Source organism: Crocodylus siamensis, chromosome 1 (genome assembly GCF_052110815.1).
Source record: "Crocodylus siamensis isolate JL-2025a chromosome 1, ASM5211081v1, whole genome shotgun sequence".
Taxonomy (NCBI): Eukaryota; Metazoa; Chordata; order Crocodylia; family Crocodylidae; genus Crocodylus; species Crocodylus siamensis.
In genome coordinates, this window is record NC_143395.1 from 209,130,033 (window position 1) to 209,148,996 (window position 18,964).

The 18,964-nt window shown below is 50.1% G+C and overlaps 1 protein-coding gene across 7 annotated transcripts in view; it reads right to left on the reverse strand.

The window, feature by feature from the left end:
- The window catches only part of KLC4 (kinesin light chain 4), a 51,260-nt gene that overhangs the window by 8,495 nt on the left and 23,801 nt on the right, over positions 1–18,964 (reverse strand). For 3 of the 7 annotated variants that reach the window (XM_090053980.1, XM_090053994.1, XM_090053987.1), the window contains 3 exons: positions 16,566–16,633; positions 15,906–16,014; positions 14,011–14,169 (listed from right to left, as the gene is read on the reverse strand). In XM_090053980.1, the coding sequence (XP_089910106.1) occupies positions 14,011–14,169; positions 15,906–16,014; positions 16,566–16,633 (336 nt within the window). Of the gene's footprint in view, positions 1–7,134; positions 10,164–14,010; positions 14,170–15,905; positions 16,015–16,565; positions 16,634–18,964 lie in introns of those variants that run through there. The other 4 variants (XM_090054006.1, XM_090054001.1, XM_090054018.1 and 1 more) reach the window with 3 other exon arrangements.

The following is an 18,964-nucleotide window of genomic DNA, read 5'->3' on the forward strand; positions in this document are numbered from 1 at the left end:
GGTAGAGGTTCATATGGGTAAAGACAAATGGTGCTCAGTCTCACATCAGCCAGCTCCATTGTTCATCTAACACTACCCTGCACAACAGGCCTAGGAGATACTTCATTCCCTTAACCTTTAGGGGTTTAGACCCTTCCAAAATTCCTGCTTTTCAAAAGTCCTTTTTCTGGTGACATCCTTAATAGTCAGAGGCATCCACTCCTGTTTGGAACCCTCCTGAGCTGTCACTGGCATCTGAGCAGCAAGTCCCACATGCTAATCAAATGCTAATCCTGGGCTGTGAGAAAAGATCTGTCCTTGAATTAGGTGTGAAGTTGCCACTGTTTAACATTACTGACAGCCCTTTTGTTCTGGAGTAAAGAGAGGGTGAATGGACACTCTCACTCTCCTGTCTCTTGTTGTTCATTCCTGCCTGCATGTGCCTTTATCACATCCCTTTTTATTCCTCTACTCTTTACAGTAGCAGAGGCCCCAGCTCAAACTGTGGCCCCATTGCACTGTACATTGAACAGATGTGCAGTATAAAAACAGTTCTCATCAGGAAGAGTTTGTGGACCAATAGATTTCACAACATTTTATTCCTGTGTGAAAGAAAACACACTGTCAGGCTTGACTAGAGCAGGATCCCTAGCCATGACCAGCTGTACCAGGGGCAATAGCAAGAAAATCCCAGAAAGGATGGGAGGAAAGTTTCTACCCAACCCCCAGCAGTTAGTGGCTTGGCTGTTCTGTTGAGGACAAAGGTTTCTGTTCAGATCACTCCTGTCTAATAGAAGACAGGGCAGTGTGGCACCTTAGTAGCTTATTCTGCTTAACTACCTCTTTCTGCTTTATTGTAACTAAACATCTTCATTCCTAGGAATGTGCAATTGTCCATTTGCATTCACATTTCTCCTTTAGTCAGGTGGCATTTGCTGCCTGTGGATTTCAGAACGTTCTTAAGAACTGGCAAGCTGATCATCCCTTTTTCCCTTCTGTGCCATTCATTGATGGGGTCCAGCTCCTAGTAACGTGTCTAGTCTTTATACTAACGATTTCTCTTGACAATCTCTATTTGCCAACAGTTTTGACTCATATCCAAACCATTTCTATTTCTGCAGTGTGCTTTCCCTCCATGGGGTATCGTGCACTGCATGCGTCACAGCAGGTAGGCACATGCCCCTTGCAAAGGACTCTTGGGAAGCCTCATAGCAGCCTTCTACTGGAAGCCAACTGCTTCTGCTCCAAGTTTTCTGTCTTGGTCAGTTGATATTCAATGGTGGAACTTTGCCTTTCAGCCCATTTAGTTTTTGTTTGTTTGGGTTTTTTGTTTTGTTTTGTTTGGGGGGGGGGGTTAGCAGCATCTAGTAATAGACCATCTCCTAGGCCAGGGGTGGGCAAAATACAGCCCACAGGCCGGATATGGTCTGCCAGGCCATTCCATCTGGCCCACAGGGCCCCTAAAAAAATTTAGAAATTTAATATTAATCTGCCCCTGGCTGCCCATCATGCAGCTCTCAGTGGCCTGCTAAAACTCAGTAAGTGGCCCTCCACCCAAAATAATTGCCCACCCCTGTCCTAGGCTCTTGGTAAAGCAAGCTCAGTTTTCAAGGGTTTGGAACAGGCTTCGCTCAGAGGTGGTATAGTCATCCACCCTGGCAATCTTCAAAAAGTGTCTTGACACCCATTTTTCTAGGGTCATCTGATCCCAGCAGTCTTTCCTGCCCAAGTGCAGGGAGGCTGGACCCAATGATTTGCAAGCTCCCTTCCAGCTCCTAACAACTATGAAACTATTCTCTTTATTCTCTGCTTGAAGTACTGAGAGAACTAATAGCTTACTGAGGCACAACTGCCCTTTGCAGAAGTCATGCTGACTAGGTCCCTGTTATATTCCTGGTTATTAAGGGATTGGACCATTTTATTCTTAATTCCCATTTAAATCCATGTAACTGATTCTGATGTACAGCTCCCTGGTCTAATTCACTTTGTGTCACCTTCCTCTTGCAGGGGATTGGAGCACTGTGATCTAGTGCTGTAGGTGTCACTATGTTCTAACAGTTCATCTACACTTCTTCCTAAAGCCAATTGCTAGGTGCTATTTGGGACTCTTTCAAATGCTCTGAAATAAAGCTGTTCAAAGAAGCAACCCTGAAATAAAAGCTTCTCTAGATCTGTCCCTATTGTGCCATGTGACCGTCTTATATTGGGATTGTTGAAGTCTCCTCTTATTTCTGTGCAAAGACTCAAAGTTGCCTCCTTGTTTTCTCCTTGAATGTGGGGCTTGTGTGTCCCACATCCTCTGCCTGAACAGGTGGGCAGAGGCATAGTAACAAGAAAAGAGAGGACAAGGAAGGGGTAAGGAGGGAAATACTGTGTACCAAGCAGGGGGTGGGGCAGTCTTACCTGCCACAGCCAGGCTCATGCTAGTACCCCTTCTAAATTAGCATCCAGGGAGTCTGCCACTTGCTTACCCTTAGCTACTCCATTGCAGGCTGGTCACTAAACCTTGCTTGGAGGCCTATATCCTTCTAACCTGGAATTCACTTGCGCAGTGACTATGATGACTATATTCAAAAAACACTCCCCTGACATTCTATAGTTTCCTTTAGAGATAACACCACTCCACCAACTTTACCACTGTCTTGCTTGGACAGGTAGTTTTTACTGGAGTACAGTGACTTGGTCACTAACATTTACTACTACAATATCAAATTACTTCTTCAAAGCCAGGCATTCTAGCCTCCCTAGGTTGAATGTTCATCTCTCACAGATGGCAGAGGTTAGAAAGAGAGGTCAATTTTCATTCTTAACTCCTTGCTCCAGTGTTTTGGTAACACAAAAAAAACATACTTCTGATCCCAGCCTCTCTGTCATCCAGCAGTCCTTTGCATGCCCTTTTTGGGCTGCAAAGCACTGCAGGAACCTCCAGGGACTTTTTACAGTCCCTAAAGCAGGTGAAAATCCTCCCTCCATGCCCTTTCTGCTCAAAGGCATATCCCCTCCCCCACCTTGCTTTGTGTAGATGTGCAGGGGCTGGGCTCAGCTGGGGACCCAAACAAAGGTGGGGGAGGAAACTACTTTCCAGCCATCCTGTTGCCACTGTCCCCTTCCACTCAGTCTGGCTGGCTCTGGAGATCCCCCACCCTCAAAAAGTAAAGAAAGCAGCACGGGCAAGCAGGGGAGTAGGAGCAAGAGGAAGGAGGAGAGAAAGGGACAGCATCTCTGAGCAGGAAGGGGAAGGGGTTCTCATCTGCTTTAGGGACTTAAGAGTCCCCAGAGGCTCCAGCTGGGCAGTCTGCCTACACTAGTAGGGTATAGGAGACTGGGAATGGGGTCCAGCCACCCCTGCAGTGCAGGTTGCTGCTCCCACACCCCACCTTTAGGAAAAATTCTGGATCCACCCCTGAATGGAGCCAAAGCATCTCAGCGCAACCTTCCATAAGGGTTCTTGGCCCAAGACTTCTTTCTTCCCAACGAAGAAACTGTAGATTGCAGGACTTCTCTCCCACCTCCCTACATAGGCAGTTCTTACGGGCCGAGTCCAGGAATGCAGACATTTGGTTCCCCAAGACAACTAGTAGTAGCACACCTTGTGCCACACCTGCTAGTTGGCCCTAGGAAACACCTGTTCCACATGCCCTTTGACATACGGCAGGTTACCCCAGCCTAGCAGCCTTACCTTAGATCCTGGGGGCCTCCTGGGACTGCAGCAGCGGCAATCCTACCACTTGGAGTCTGGCTGGCAGCCGCAGCATGGCTGCAGCTAGCCAAGCTCCAGTTTTGAGTGGATATCCAGGGGTCAAAAAACCCAAAACAAAACAAACAAAACCACTGCGTTGCTCCATTGCAATGCAGAGGACAGCTGAATGTGCAGTATGTGGTGCTGCAGACGTGGCTGCAGTGCCATATACAGCACAGCTGCACTTGTCCAGATGCAACCATGGTCTGTCTAGACCCCATTCTCTTGATTTCTAGTAATCAAGTGCTCCAAGACAACACCCTGTCTGCCTTTCCAACTCAGACTATTCTCTGGAGTTACTTTCTTAGCACAGGCCTTGATCAGCCTCTGTCCATTAAGTTGGAAGGTGGATCTGATCTACAAGGGTGTCTCCTTCAGTTGAGCCTATGACCCCTGTATCCATGGGCCGGGGAACTTAGGCCTTTCATTGCGGGGGCTGGGGAACTCAGGGCTGCTCTGTACCATTCCGGTCTGTCACCTCAGCAGTTGTTTTCAGTTTCCTTACTCCTCCAGCTAAGTAATTTTGGCTTTAGGAAACAGCAACATATGTTGCACTGGCCCCAATGCAAGCAGCATGCCACCACAGCCTCCTCAGCTATGTCCCTGCTGCTGGTCTTCTACCTGCTCCACAGCTAACAGGGAACTAGGTTATGCTGGCAAGAATTTAAAAGGCACACTTCATCTAAATGTATATGTAAGTGCTTTCCTAACAGCTAAGTTAGCAACTTGTTCCCCACTTTTCTACCAGTCCCTACCCCATGCACTGGGGTCACTGCAGTCATCTTGTGCAACTCAGTCATGCCCTCTCCTCCCACAGAAGTAGTGTTAGCAAGCCACTACTAACTTGAAGTGACAGGAACAGGAATCCATCCACATCCCAGTTATTCTAATGGTTATAATTATCTTCCATGTTAAAAGTCTACACCTTACTTCTAGCTATTTGTCTAGCTTCAGCTTTCAGCTGTTGGACCTGCTGCAGCTTTTTTTGAGAGGTCCACTGCTACTGGAAATCCCTTTCTCCATATAGGAGCTTGTAGACTGTGTTCCCATCACCTCTCAAACTTCTTGGGTAAACTCAGCAGCCTGAGCTGTTTTAGTCTCTTGCCATGAGGCAGGTTTTCCAAACACTGAATCACTTCCTTAGGATTCACTCCTGAAGAATGCTGAGAGCAGCAAACCTGTTGACCATATGAACAATTAGGAAATTTCCCTGGTAGGTGCAGGATCCCACAAGGCAACTACACAAACTTCTAGGAGTGGTGGGAAGACTGCTCTTGGTATGTATCAGTGCCAACAATAGGCAAAGCAAAACAGAAAAAGGTCCTGAAAGCTATATTTCAACTGTTAGAAGAAAAGGCTTTTTTCTTTGCACAGAGGGGACAAAGAGTCTCAGTGAATAGATGAGAAAATTGTGAAGATGGAGGTTTTAATCCCAGCAGGCTTTGAAAGGCTTCTGTGGGGAGGGAAAAACTTCTTCAGAAGAGGTGCTAAGTAAACTGCTGCTAACACAGAAAACTGACAAGTCCTGGGGTCTGTAGAGGTGGGTTGGGGCTCTTTAAAACAGGAGCTGTAGAAAGAATCAGGTGAGACAGATGTCTGCAGATGGGCATCAGCTTAAGCCAGAGGCACCCTGTCTACAATTAAAAAAAAAGCAAATCTAGGGGAACAGGAATGCCTTGCAAAGAGAAAATGGCAGTGCCCCTGCACTACAGTTGATTATAAACTGCCCAGGAAGGGCACGTTGAGCTTGGACCTGGGGAAATCAGTGCTATATCTAAAAAACCCCTGCAGATCCTAATGATATAACAGTGTAATTAGTACGAACAGAAATTATAGCATGTGAAATGAGAAGACTGCAGATGGTACAATATCAAGATCCAAGAAGCCCAAGGAACCTCAGAAGGCCCCAAGCAGAGGTATGTGGAGAGGATGACATTTGGAGGGAGCTCCTTGCACCATACCAGAAAGCTTTCACTATAAAAAATGTGTAACAAATGCTGTATTATACAAAAGTGAGAAGCTGGTTCAACTTCCTGCCTTGTTTAGTCAAACACTGATGATAATGAGAAAGTGCCCTTTAGTGCCTCACATTTCCACCCCACCCCTCCCATCATGAAGTTATTTGTACTTTGCAATCAAGTCATTTCTCAATCTGCTTCCTGATACACCACAATTTGCTTAGCTTTCCAATTTCTCAGGATATCATTCTCTGGCCCTTGCATCATTTTTACGGCTGTTCTCTGCACCCAGTAGGGATGTGGCAGGAATACAAACCCTTCTGCTTCAAGGCAAGAAGCAGTCTGTGGTAAATTGTTAAGAAGAAATTACTCCTCTGCAGGTTAATCCAGAGCTACTACTGCTTCTAGGACAGCTTATTCCTAGAAACAGGACTTGAGGCTAGATGGGCCCCAGCTGTGACCTATGCTGGCAATTGCTAGGTGAAGGCAATGCTCCTGTAGTCAGTAAGGAGGGGACCATGCACTAGTACCCCTCTTACAGAAACAGCCACAAATGCATTCTCCCCAGGTATTACTTTCAGTAGTTCATGCACTATTGCTTGGCCAAGCTCTAGTCCTGCAGGCCTGAGCACAGCCAGTCCAGCTAGCCTCCTGTGCGGTTCTGGGGTTAGGGGACCTCAGCCTCAGAGCTGCTGGACTGTCTCTTAAGCATGTTGGCTGCATGACAGAAGACCTTCCCACAGCAGAAGACAGCAGTGACCCTGGAACTGAATCATAAGCAGCACGGAGCAACAGATGGACAAAGGCTGGGAATCAAGAGACCTGGGAGTTGTATGACCATGGGCAGCTCATTTACAGCAGCAAGGGGCCTCTAATGTGACATGTCCAACCTGAGACAACAAGGGGCCAAGTCTGTAAATGTCTCAAGACTGCATTTCCAGTGGCCTGAAGATAAGCTCTCAGCACCTATGGAAGCCAGACCCTCCATAAAGGCACCTAAAGCTGGGTATCCATCCTGGCAGGTTTGACCTCCAATTGTTCTGCGACTCAGTGGCATTAGCTGTTCAACAGGGCTCACTCACCTTTAAATCCACGTTACATCAACTTCTCATCCCCTCCCCCTCAACTGGATGCATGCTGCATGAGTAATAGGAATCTTTCCCACATGCAGGCTCCTCCACAGGCTTGCTCACTTCTCAGCCACCATATGTGCACACAATCCCTGCATTCAGAGTCACAAACGTGCACAATTCTCACACTCACAATTTGTATCAGGAAAGCTGAGGCAGAGTGGGCTGGGCAAGGGGGATGGTGACAGCTGCAGCATATGCAGGCCCAAAGAAGATGAAAGGCTTGCTGCACACAACATCAGCTCAAATGGCTTCTGAGTCTCATGGCTGGGAGGCAGGGGCAGTAAGCCCTAGCCCATGTAGCACAGAAAGAAGCACAGGGCAGCGGTTCAGGTCTGTCTGCCTTTAATCAGAGGTAAATTAGTTCACAACATCAATGAGAAGCCCCAGGCCCAAATGCAGAAGTGCCATGGCAGAGATGATCCCCACTCCCACTGCTGTAAGGCAGTCTCTGAATAACACAGCACCAGGCAGAGGGCAGAGTCACACACAGGCCCCAGGCACCAACAGGAGAGAGAGAAGCAGGGGCAAGGGCAGGGGCTTGCTTAAAGCTCTCTAAAGAGGCACTGGGAGCAACGGCCAAAGAGCCCCTCCAGAGGTTTCTTCATAGTGTCCTGGCACAGTTCTCACTTGGGACAGCAGCATGTTAAGGAGTGGGCACTAGCCTGATGGCTACCACTTTCCTTCCATGAAAATGCCCTGTATAGATACAGCACAGAAGCAGCAGCAGCAGCTTCTAGGCTTGTGGGATTACTCAGGCTCCAGGTCCCTGTACCACAAGCTAAAAAGAGAATAATACCCCACTGTACCTTCCTCATTCAACTTGACATCAGTGCTCAGAGGGGCCACTGACAGGTTATGAATTCTTGGAAAATACATTAATCATCACCCTCTTCTTTCAAGCCCAATGGCAAAATGGACTGCTCTCTTACTAGGCACCCCCTAACTAGGCCTCTGAACCCTAGGACAAATACTCATCCTCCATGCTTCTCCCCATAAGGGCTCACAAACAGAGCCTAACATCATGCCCAGCATTGCACATGCTTAAAGTTAAAGGTCAAAGTTCCCAAAAGTCACAGTGCAGGGGCCCTGGGTCACTGCACAAGGAGTGGGGCATAGGGCCCAGAAGGAGCCAGAGTCACAGATACAGACACATCTGTCCCCACAAGCCCAAGGCAATCAAAAACATGCAGATTAAAATATACAGAAGGAATGGGTTTCTTTTTCATTGTCTACTGAGTTTGATCAAGTAACCGCACCCAGGGTAACTGCCAGATTTTAATTCTCTTTCACAACAATTAGAAACTACACCTGGTTACCTGACTCCAGGAGCTGGGGCTTTAAGGAAAATCCTAAATAACATGGTACAAAGTGGTAAGGAGTCAACAGCACTTTGCATCTGTCTCCCCCTTTTCCAGCTAGACCTAGGACTTCTGGAAACTGCCTGGGCCCACTGTCTGCCTCATGACGGTGGCCTGCAGCACTAGATCTCTTCTGATCACCAGCCCCATCCCACTAGCAGAACCAACCCATCATGCTGCTCTAACTGCTGCATGAAAGGAGTTACTGGTATCAGCCCAGTTCTCAGACAAACCCAGCCTCAGCACCTAGCCCTTTCTCTACAGCAGGGAGCATCCAACTGGGTCAATGCCACATCTGAGTGAGAGAGAGAGGAGAGAGAGAGAGGCAAATGACAGTCACTCCCTCCCTCCCCACCCCCCCCCAGCCTCCTCTTAAGTGTTAAGAAACTGACTTGGGACAGGCAGTTCCTAGCAAACAGCCACTGCAGCCAAGCGTGGTCACAGGACACAAGCTAGGAAGGGCAAAAGAAGCAAGTCAGTCCCACCCCACCCCTCAGAAACAGGCTCTCCCTTCTGCCCAGAAAATGTTTCCGTGGCCAAGAAACCCCAGCTTGATGTCACCCACCGTGACAGTATCACACCCCAGCCCCGTTCCTCTAGGACCTACCTACCTTAGGTGCAAACTCTCTCCAAACTGCTCCTACCCGCAATTCACCGCTCCCCAAATCAGTGACACCAACTGGAACAAAAGCACTTGCCACTGCAGTCACCTGCAGGGCAAGTATCCCCATTCCTTGCCTGCTGCCATTTCTTGAGAGCTCTAGCTGTTGCCCATCTCTTGCCTCCCTCTGCCAAGAAGGCTGCATGACTGCAGCTCTTTGTGCCCTCTAGCCCCACTCCTTGACTGCTACTCCCGGAGTGGAAGACTACACTGCTTCTTGCTCCTCCTCATTCCTGCAAGGAGCTGTTGGGGAAATCTGGCAATTCAGAACTGTTTTCTTGGATATGCTTAGCCTTTGGGCATATCCAAAAACTTAGAATTCCAGGAATCATGAGGGCACAAGCTGGACTCTTCCAGCCTATAGCCTCAGCAAAAGGGCCAGGGCTGAATGAGCTGCAGATAGAAGCACTCCTAATCACATATCAGTTCCTGTTCCTAAAGACATCTCCCTGTCCCAGCTTGTGCCATTTAGCTGCTGCCCCAACTTCTGGAGGCATACTGCAAGAGGGGGTTCAATCCTCACTGCTTGCACAGTGATTCCTCCCCACAGACAGCCCTCTGCCTTGCCACCTGCTTCAATCCTTGTATCTGGTCAAGGAGCCCCATAGTCCCATCCTACATAGCAGTGGGGCCACCGGAGCCCAGGTGTACGGGAGTGGGTAGGCCAAAGCTACTGCCACAACCCACTTAGCTCACATGTGCTTCTGGCCAAATCTGGTGCTGGGGGAAGGGCTAGCCAATGGCACAGGCACACTAAGGGTCGTTCTAGTTCCAAAACACAGCTGGGGGGTAGGCATGGAAATGGAACTACACACAGCACAGCAGAGACCCATATGGACTGAGACACTGCCTGCACCTCCTTCTTCCCTGACTTCTAGGGAGGGAGAAGAAAGCTGTCTGAGAAGGGTTGGGAAGATGCAAGTCCATGGGTATGTGTGTTGTACACACAGAGTGGGGATGCTTTCCATCAGCAGGACCCTTTCATCCAGGCCTCAAACAAAGACAGGACCCAAGAGGTGGGGGTAAGTGGGATCCTCCCAGTCCCTGGAATAGCCCAACCCTGGCCAGGGGAGCAGGCAATTCCACGTGGATTCTTCCTGCTTTCTTGCCGGTGGAGAGAACTGTAGCTGAGCCCCATGCAGTCAGGCACTCCTCTGCAGGTGCTGTGGTGCCCCTCACGTGCTGGGAAGGTTGGGGACTGGCGTGGAGTCCTTGCCGAGGAAAGCAGGAGCGGTGGAAGAAGGGATGGTGTGGAGGAAAAGTCGGAAGGTACAACACATACATCCAGGTGATTGTAGTGGAGGGGAAAGAGGGAGTCTCGGGAGGCATTTAAGCCTAGTGCACAGAGAGGAGAAAGACACAATTTATAAGGCCATAGTGAGGATGGAGGTAATCCCAGGAAGCAGACATGTGCAATTTCCCAGATTGGGCAGAACAAGAACACCTCTGCTCTGCCACTGGGGACATGCCACTCTTGGGTGAGGAGGAAGACTTGCAGCACCTCCAAAACACTGAGCTCAAGCATACTGGACAAGGTCTAGTTAAACAGGGTTGTCTGCGGAGGGCTGGGACTGGCAGGCTGGTCGTGCTGGGAAGTGCCATGTCAGGTACCTCGTATCCCAGTACTTACTATCCCCCTGAACAGGGAGGGATCTGCAAAAAAGTTCTTAACTACACAGGCTCTGGGTTTTGTCTGTTTGCAGCAGCAGCCTGTTGAGGGCTCGCTCACCTCACAGGGAGAGCCTGGAGAGTTGTTCCCAGGTTCAGAGAAGTCAAGCCTGCACCCCAGGTGTTGCTATAGTCCCCTGGGGTGGCTCCAGATGGGGCACCATTGGATCTCCTGCCTCACATGGAGAAGGTGCATATTCTGTATCAGTGGCCCCATCATCCAGGGGCTTGGTCAGCCACTGGAATGAATGCCCGTAAACTGAAGCTGCAACCCCCTTCTAGAACTTCTGCTTTGGCTCTCTGGCTCCTGGTTCCTTGGTTCTCCAGATGACTGGGGGCACCAAAGCAAATATAGGCTAAGCCTCCAGATCTATCCCCTTTACATAAGGTATATACCCTTTCAGGCCCTTGCACGAGTCAGAAAGACTAAAGTCTCTTTGTAGCAGCCTTGGATTTTCCCATTGACCTTCCTGCCCAAACTCATTACAAGGGAAGCCTGCAGCCAATCAGGAGCCTCTCTGGAGAATGGCAGGACAGCAGTAGATGGACTGGGGTCTCTGGTGTGGCAGGAGGCTTAGTGCTTCTGCCACTTGAAGAATAGGCAGGCTGGGGTGAAGCAGCCTGCAGGTATGGCCTGGGCTGATTGCAGTCATCTGACCCAGGAGGAGAGCTGGGCTTAGGGAGGATAAGCCCAGGCCCCAAGATAAGCCAGTTATAACAGCTTGGAGCCTGCTGAGAGAACACAACTTCAGCAAGATGGCTGCTGCGCCAGACAGTCAACATGGAAGGTAACACCTCAAGCAGTCTGGATGTTTGGGGAGGAATTAGAGGGAGGAGGAGGTTCCTAGGGACCCAGGGAGGGGGCAGGAGCCCAGACTGCGAGGCTGAGAATGTGTGACCAGCGAGGGTCCAGGAACCCCACAGGAGGGGCTAAGTGGAAGAGAACATCAATGAGGATGCTACCTGCAAGGCATGGGGCATGGTGTAGGAGTGGAGCACAGCAATGCAATTAGTCCATAAGGCAGTGACCATGGCACCTGCTGGTCATTTGAGAGAGCAATTTAGGAAGCCCTGGGACAGACTCCCTCACATAAAAGTAAAAAAGACAGCAAGGTGTGGCAGGTGACTGAAGGGGTGGATTGCCCACAAAATGGGACTGAAGGAATTCCAGGAGTTTCAGGGCCACCCCTGAGAGGACACTCCATCACATCTGGTACTCAGTGGTTTTCTGGGCTCACTGACTGGTTTACTGGAGGAGATAAAGGCTTTGGCCCCTGGCTTGAACAGAAAACAAATAAGTCAGACTCAGCACTAAGGCCTGGTACAATCTGGATGGTGCTGGGGGGAGGACGGTAGCTGGCATGAGGTCAAGAATAAGGCTTCTGAGCCCTCCATATCAGAGGGAAAAAAAGAGCTCTTCCCTAGGCCAATACGGATGTGCCAAGGGCTCCGATTTCCCTCATGTGGGCCCAGCAGCATGGTGGAGGTGGGGCAAGGGGGAGGCATAGGGGGTAGAAAGGAGGGTTAGGGTCTGCATCCCTCACCCAAGACTGGTGTGATCAGAGAGGGGAAGAACTCCTAGGCTCAGGGTGTAGGCCCTCAAGGATAAGAGCCCCCAGGCCACCACCAGGACAAACAAATAAATCAAAGAGCATGGTGGTACAAAGTGTGCAGCAAGGAGTAACCAGAGGAAACAAGCTGAGATATGAACCTTGGGGAAGCTGGGGACCCACCCTGGGAAGTCCCTCACCCTTCCTCCACACTGGAGAATGGGTTCCTGTTGATAGGTGGTACAGACTTCTTGCCTCTCTAAAATGCAGAGAATGCAAAGTCTGTCCTCTTCTATAGAGCAGCAGATAGCTGCCAGAGCTAGTGCCTTAACAACACTTCCCTTGGATAAGTAGTGAGTTGCACCCATGCCATGGAGAAATGAGACCCCAATTTCCTCTCTTGAAAAGGAGACTGGAAGGCTCCTGGCCAACCCTGCTCTTCTGAAAGGATATCCCATCTCCTTGTCTTTCCAGAAAACAAATAGTAGGGGTCCCTGAAGCTGAGAAAAGGCAAGTCAGAACTCCCCTCGCTCCTAGTTTAGCCCTCCTGAAAGGAGGAGATCTCCCCACCAACCCACTCCCTTCATTCCCAGCCCTGCTCCCCTGGAAGAGACTCAATCTTTTCCTTTGTAGGTTACTTCACAACTGCCTCTTGGGTACAATCCACAATCAAGACAGCAAGAGACTCAAATGCTGATTGGCTGTCATGGCAGTAGAGTGTAATGAGTGGGGAATGAAGGAGAAGCTCATGCAGGGATAGTGCATGGCATAGCTGAGCAAGAACAGGTTAGTGAGCCAATGCAGGAGGAAGGGGGGGGGGAGGGTCAGGGGAGTATATTAATATAGCCAAGGCCATGGCAGCCAAGGATTGCCTAGGCAAGGCGAAGCCCACCCCAACCCAACCTGGAACACACTCCATTCCTCTGCCTCAAGTCATATCCCAGTACTAGCTACAGTACAGCCACAACCAGGGCCTCTTGGTGAAGCAGCCACCATTACAGCTGCTCTTACTCTTTAAAAACAGGGCTTGCACAGCCCCCACCTCAGCACCAGCCCCATGTGATTCATTCTCTCCTCCCGCATCCCATCACGTGCCGTGTCCCTTACACTGGATACACACCTGAGCTGGTTCCAGATACCCGATCTTTGGCACCTACAGTTCACCACAAAAAAAGGAAACTGCTCATGCTCAGAACAAACATCTGCCAGAGACTGCCCAGCCTTCAGCTTAACCTTCCTGAATCATCCCTCTCTCCCAACCACCCATCTACTGTCCTGCCTATGCCTCAAAGAGACTCAACTTCTGACCTCCTCCCTTTGCTATACAACACTGGAAGGGCATAAGGAAGCCAGAGAGGGAACATGGAGTCCAAAAATCTCAGCCGTCCTAGAGGCAACAGAGATGTAGTCTTCTGCAGCTGTAGTCCTCTTACCACTACACACACATGCCTTCAGCACCATGCCTTCTCAGGGTGCTGCACACAGCAGATGCAGCAGCTGCCCACAAAGCCCTCCCAGAAGTCACACACATATGGAGACAGTAGTGAGTGAGATAGTCAGTGCTCTCAGCCCTACACCACAGAGAAGGGAAGCAGCAGCTTGAGTTGTTAATAGGAATGCCAACACTAGGGTTAAGGACAAGCTAGGACTGGTTTATACTGTACATTTCCAAAGCAAGGCTCAAAAGCCCATCAAAAAGCAGAAGCCATTCATCAGGTGGTCCACAGAAACATACAGCAGGAACAAGCACCAAGCACTCTTCTCTCTGAGCTGGCTGACTGATGGCAAGAAAGGGAAAGGGAGTGTACAGGGAATGAATGGAGGCAGACAGGGGTGCCAAGACAGGCCATCAGCTCCCTGAGACTGCAGGGGGCATCACTCCAGCAGGGGCCTTCCTGAGCCTGTACTGCCCCCTGCCTCTCACAGCTAGCCTAGGCTGTTCTTGATGGTGGACTTGTACTTACCCCACTCCACTCCACGCCCATACTCACTTCCTCGCTACCGTCTGCGGCATTCTCATACTTGACATTTCCCCCAAGGTTGTCACGGCTCCTCCTCCTCTCAGCACCATCTCCCTCCTTCAGAATCTCCACCACCTTGGTCTGGTTAATGGGATCAATGCCCTGCAGAGAGGATGGAGCAAGGGAGCATCAGAATCAGGACGGGCCTATCCCTACTAGCTACCATCTCCTCCAGGGGATTTGTTGGGGGGCATGTTGCTATTCCCCTGGTCTGAGGATCAGACACAAAAACAGATCAGCACAGACCACCAACTACCCCCACGCCAGGAGACTTACTGGGATGATCCAGCAAGTGGGTGGTGTGGGTACAAAGGGAGAGGGAAGAGCCCCGTGTCCCTAGGGCTACGTTCCCCATCAAACCATGCTGCAGAACACCATGCAAACTGTAGGCAGACTGCCTGGAGGGCTCAGACTGCCAGAACACTAAGGTAGTTTGCAAGCCAAAGATTATTGCCTGCAACCACAGGCAGATCCAGGATTTTTTAAAGGTGGGTCTGGGAGCAGTGGTCAGTGTTGCAGGGGTGGCTGCATCTTCCCTCTCAGCTTCACCACCCCCCACATCTCCTCCTTCAGATTGCACCACAGGAGCAGAAGCCTAGGATTTTTTTTGACATCCCTGAAGCAGATAAGAATGTCCCTCCTTCCCCTCAATTCTCTACACTGCCTTCCTTCCCCTCTTATGCTCCACAGCACATCCCCTCCTCTCGTTCCTTACCTACTGCTGCCACTTGTCCGAGTCTCTTTCTGGGCTGGAAAGAATGGGTGGTGGGGGTGAGGGCACAAGGCAGGAAAGGGAAACCTGGCAGCTGCTCCCACCCCAGCTCAGCCAGCTCCTGCACAGCCCTGGCTGGAGTCAGGAGCTTCAGAGCTGCTTCTGCCTTTCCCCCATATCAGCTGTAAACAGTAGGGACAACAGCAGCAGGGAATGAAAGGGGAGGTAAAGTGTCAGTGAGCATGGAGGGGAATGTGGAGGGGATTCTTAAAGTCCCTGGGTGCTGCTCCCACAGTGTTGTCCAGAATGGTGTGTGGGGGAGGGGGATGCAACCATACAACCACACACCCTCTGGATCCTCCCCTGCCTGCAACACTCTGCCACTACCCTAGGCCACATTGCTCCCTTAGCCAGCCTTCTGAAATCTGAAGGAATTACCTGCCCTTTTCTCCAAATGTCCAGAGTGGTGTGACCACCTTTACTGGAAGCCATGTTAGGCTAGGCCTGTCAAATCATACATGTCTAGGGGCTTCATCGTTCTGTTATATCAGCACTTTAGTCCCTCCCTGTAGTCCCAGAGCACTATCTTCAGGTCAAAAAAAAGGGTGCTGGTTAACTGTAGAGAGGTCCTGGCAGACAGGAATAGGCTTGGTATTCTTCAGCCTTCAGCAATCACTGGTTTGGTAAAAGTTTGGCCATGCCATTCCACTAAGCCCTTAGCTACAACACTGGACTGAGGAACTAGCCCTTATCAACTTGGTTTCAATATCTCAGTCCCTGAAGGTTCCTCCCAGCCCCCAAAGTTTCCGTGAGGGAGATCACTAGCTAGACTGTTAGATCAACGATAAAAAAAAAAAACCCAAAAAAAAACAAACCCCACACCTCATAGCCCCCAGCCCTTTGTGATACTCAGCCAGATCTGACCTAGAGAGAAGGAAGCATTGTTGTATATGGTTAGCTGTGGATTGCCCTGGGTTTAAATACATCAGACCAGAAGAGCCTGGAGTATCAAAACAATGCAACGTCTAGGAAATTCTGTTTGCCATTTGGATCGGCTGTGCCAATTGCTACTATTGTCTGCCAAGTACCATCCCACTATCCAGCTTCCTAGGGCGATTAGGGTTACCTGTCGCCGGGACCGCATGGCACACTCCTCCAGTGTCTCTGCTGCCTCCATCTTGCCCTGACGCCTGTACAATGCTCCCAGGTTCCGCAAGGTAGTGTTCACTGTTGGACTGAAAGACAACAGGAAACGTGAGGCTGACACATGATCTCAACTATCCTCATGGCCACAGTCTCCCTCTTGGTCCCTGGCATTCCTGGAACTGGCTCTCAGCAGTATAGGACTGACTCAGCTCTGTATGCATCAGTGGCTTCCTCATTCTATGTCCATAGTTTGTATTAATTAGGAAGGCAAAAAGCACTGGGGGGGAGCTCTTGATAACTTGCATGGTCCTGTCCAGGCTACTGGAGTGGCTCAGCAGGAGCCTTTGGACTCAAGAAGCCTGGAACCTGGCCTTCTGGGATGGCCCATATACTACAGTTCCCTGCAGAGCCTAGATCCAGGCTCCCTGAAGACAAGTAGCAGCAGCCACAGTAATACAGATGCCAAGTGTCCCCCAAGAAGCTCAGCCCCCTCACCCACTGCAAAAGCCCAGCACAGCTAGCACAAATGAAGAACATGGGGAAAAGAGCACCTTGGTCCCAGAAGGGATCAGCTACAGAGCTGGATGCAATGGCCCATAGCTCACCACAGATGGGTAGATTCAATGAGCCTTCATCTTACCTGCTGACCTTGCAAGCTTTGTACCAGCCACCGTACTCAGCATAAGGGGTGCTATCTCGGTGTTTGCTCTGCAAGACAAGGGGAGAAAAAGGATAGTTAGATCAGCCTTTGGCTACTGTTTTCTCTCATCCTTCCTGCCTGACCAGTAAGTGTAAGATCAGGATTCATGTCCCAGGCATACTCCCCCTCTGCCCGCGAGTCCCAGTTACCCACTGCTAGGTCTTACTCCACTGCTTTGGCCTATGGCAGCTCAGCATTTGGCCATCACTAGAATCTTAAACCCCCTGGGGATCTGCATGAAGAACCCCCGGGTCCTTGGAGCCAATTTAAACCATAAAACACATCCTCAGGCAATGGTGTTTTCAGACTGTCCTGGTGCTGGTGCAGTGGGGGCTCCTTTACCTACTGCCCAGCCTCAGCTCATTGAGACAGTATTACCACAAGCATTACTCCTGGTTCCCAAGCCAGCAAGACACATATACAATGAATGTGAGCCAGCAATAACACATGACGCCACTGGAGCACATGAGATTATATTAAGAACTAGAGAATCCCAGAGTTGGTCTAAAAAGCCCAGAAACCTAGTCCCTTTGATCTCAGCAGCTTGACTATCTGAGGTGACATGTGCCCAAATCTAGGGCAAGCAGCAGAAACTGGGGGCTTAGCACCACCTAACATCCACACCTTTTTTTCTGAAGACTAATCTTAACTGCTAGTTAAGATCCACCAGGCTCATTTCAGCAGTCTGGCTCAAGCATCCTGTTCCTCAAGAGAATCTCCTTGCTGGACCAAGTCTTTCTAAAAAGAAGAATGCCCAGCCCCAAGTACCAAATCCCAGGGCAGACAGCATCTGAGTGACACCATGCTGGCTATCTTTAGGAGCTGGACCACTCCACCTGGCCCTCATTCAGCTGGCTGGCAAAGGACAACCTAGACCTGGGCAGGGTCAAAGCCTAAGCTAGCAGGCTTGCTGACACCACCTCAAAAGGGAAATGCCTCAGTCGAATCTCAGTTAGCTGTGGGTAGTCACAGGCTATATGTTCAGAGTTCCTGTCTGCCTGCAAGACCAAGCATGCTCTGCAGGAATTTGGACCCCTGTCTGCAACTGTTCCTGCATGGGTAAATGATCAATGTCACAGGAACAGGTGGTGATATCAATAGGCCACAAGGTGCTGCCCACCTCAGCAGTGGAAAAAGAACGTGTCCAACATTCCAACTACCACTTTGCAGAGCACAGCTAGGGCCGCTGCTGGCATCCCACAGCTTAGGGGCTGACTCTGTACACAACTTCCAGAAACAGACGGCAAGAAGTTGGGTGCTGCAATTCAATGGCCCATGCAGCCATCTGGAGGCAAAGTACACCCATGCTCTGGAGGTTGGTGTGCCCCAAAGCTTGACTATACATCACCCTAACTTGTACTGTCTTTCATTGTACAGGATCTGGGAGTCTGACAGCTCATGTTCTGCTGCAGGATATTCACCTAGCACAAACAACCTGCACCTGGACCCCTGCCCAAACTTGAGGCTCCTAACCTGCAACAGAACTGTCTCTCTCAGACAAGGTCAAATGTCATGTGAAGAAGCATCTCAGCAAATTCACCATACCAACCTTTAGTCTCCTGCAGTGGAGCTGCCCATGAAAAGGGCCCTGCACCCTTCACAGGCATGGTCCCTCAGCCAAGGGCCTTATGCATCTGGCTCCTCCCCAGAACCAGTGGAGCACAGTTGGCTTGATAACTGAGTAAGGGAAATGTCCTCTACTCAGTCTTCAAGCCTTTCAGCCCCATCCCCATGTCTACAGGAGCCTCCAAGAATCTAAGCAGCACAGGCTAGGAGGACGTGCAGTTAGGGCCTCTTGTCTCTCGAGAGTTACAGCATGCTTGGCAGTAGGGGACAGACTGTGGCACAAACTCTGCATTAGCTCCTTACCCTTGCTTTGAAACTGACCTGCTATGCACTGCAACATTACCCCTCACCCCCAGGATCTCCATGTGTGTATATTCAAAGAGTCAGGGGATTCCGGTAGCCCATACCCTCCCTACCCACAGAAGTTTAACAATGAAACTGCCCCATGCCCACCGCTGCCTTGACACTGGCAAATCCACCCTTCCCAGCATTTAACCCCAACACAGCACCATTGTATGAAACAAACAAGAAAAAAAGTGAAGCTCTGGAAGATGGGTTTGACATTTTTTAATAGAAGACAGACAAATAAGCTACCAAAACTTGTACCACAGTAAGGGATGGAGTGGTGGGAGCAGGAGTAAGCTAGCACTGAGAACAGGTCAGGAAGGGCCTGCCTGCTAGTGCTCCACTCCAGGTCTAAGGTGGGAAGATGCCCCTGAACTAAAATCTAGTACCTCTATCTTTCTATCCAGGACATAGCTGTCAGCCTCTAT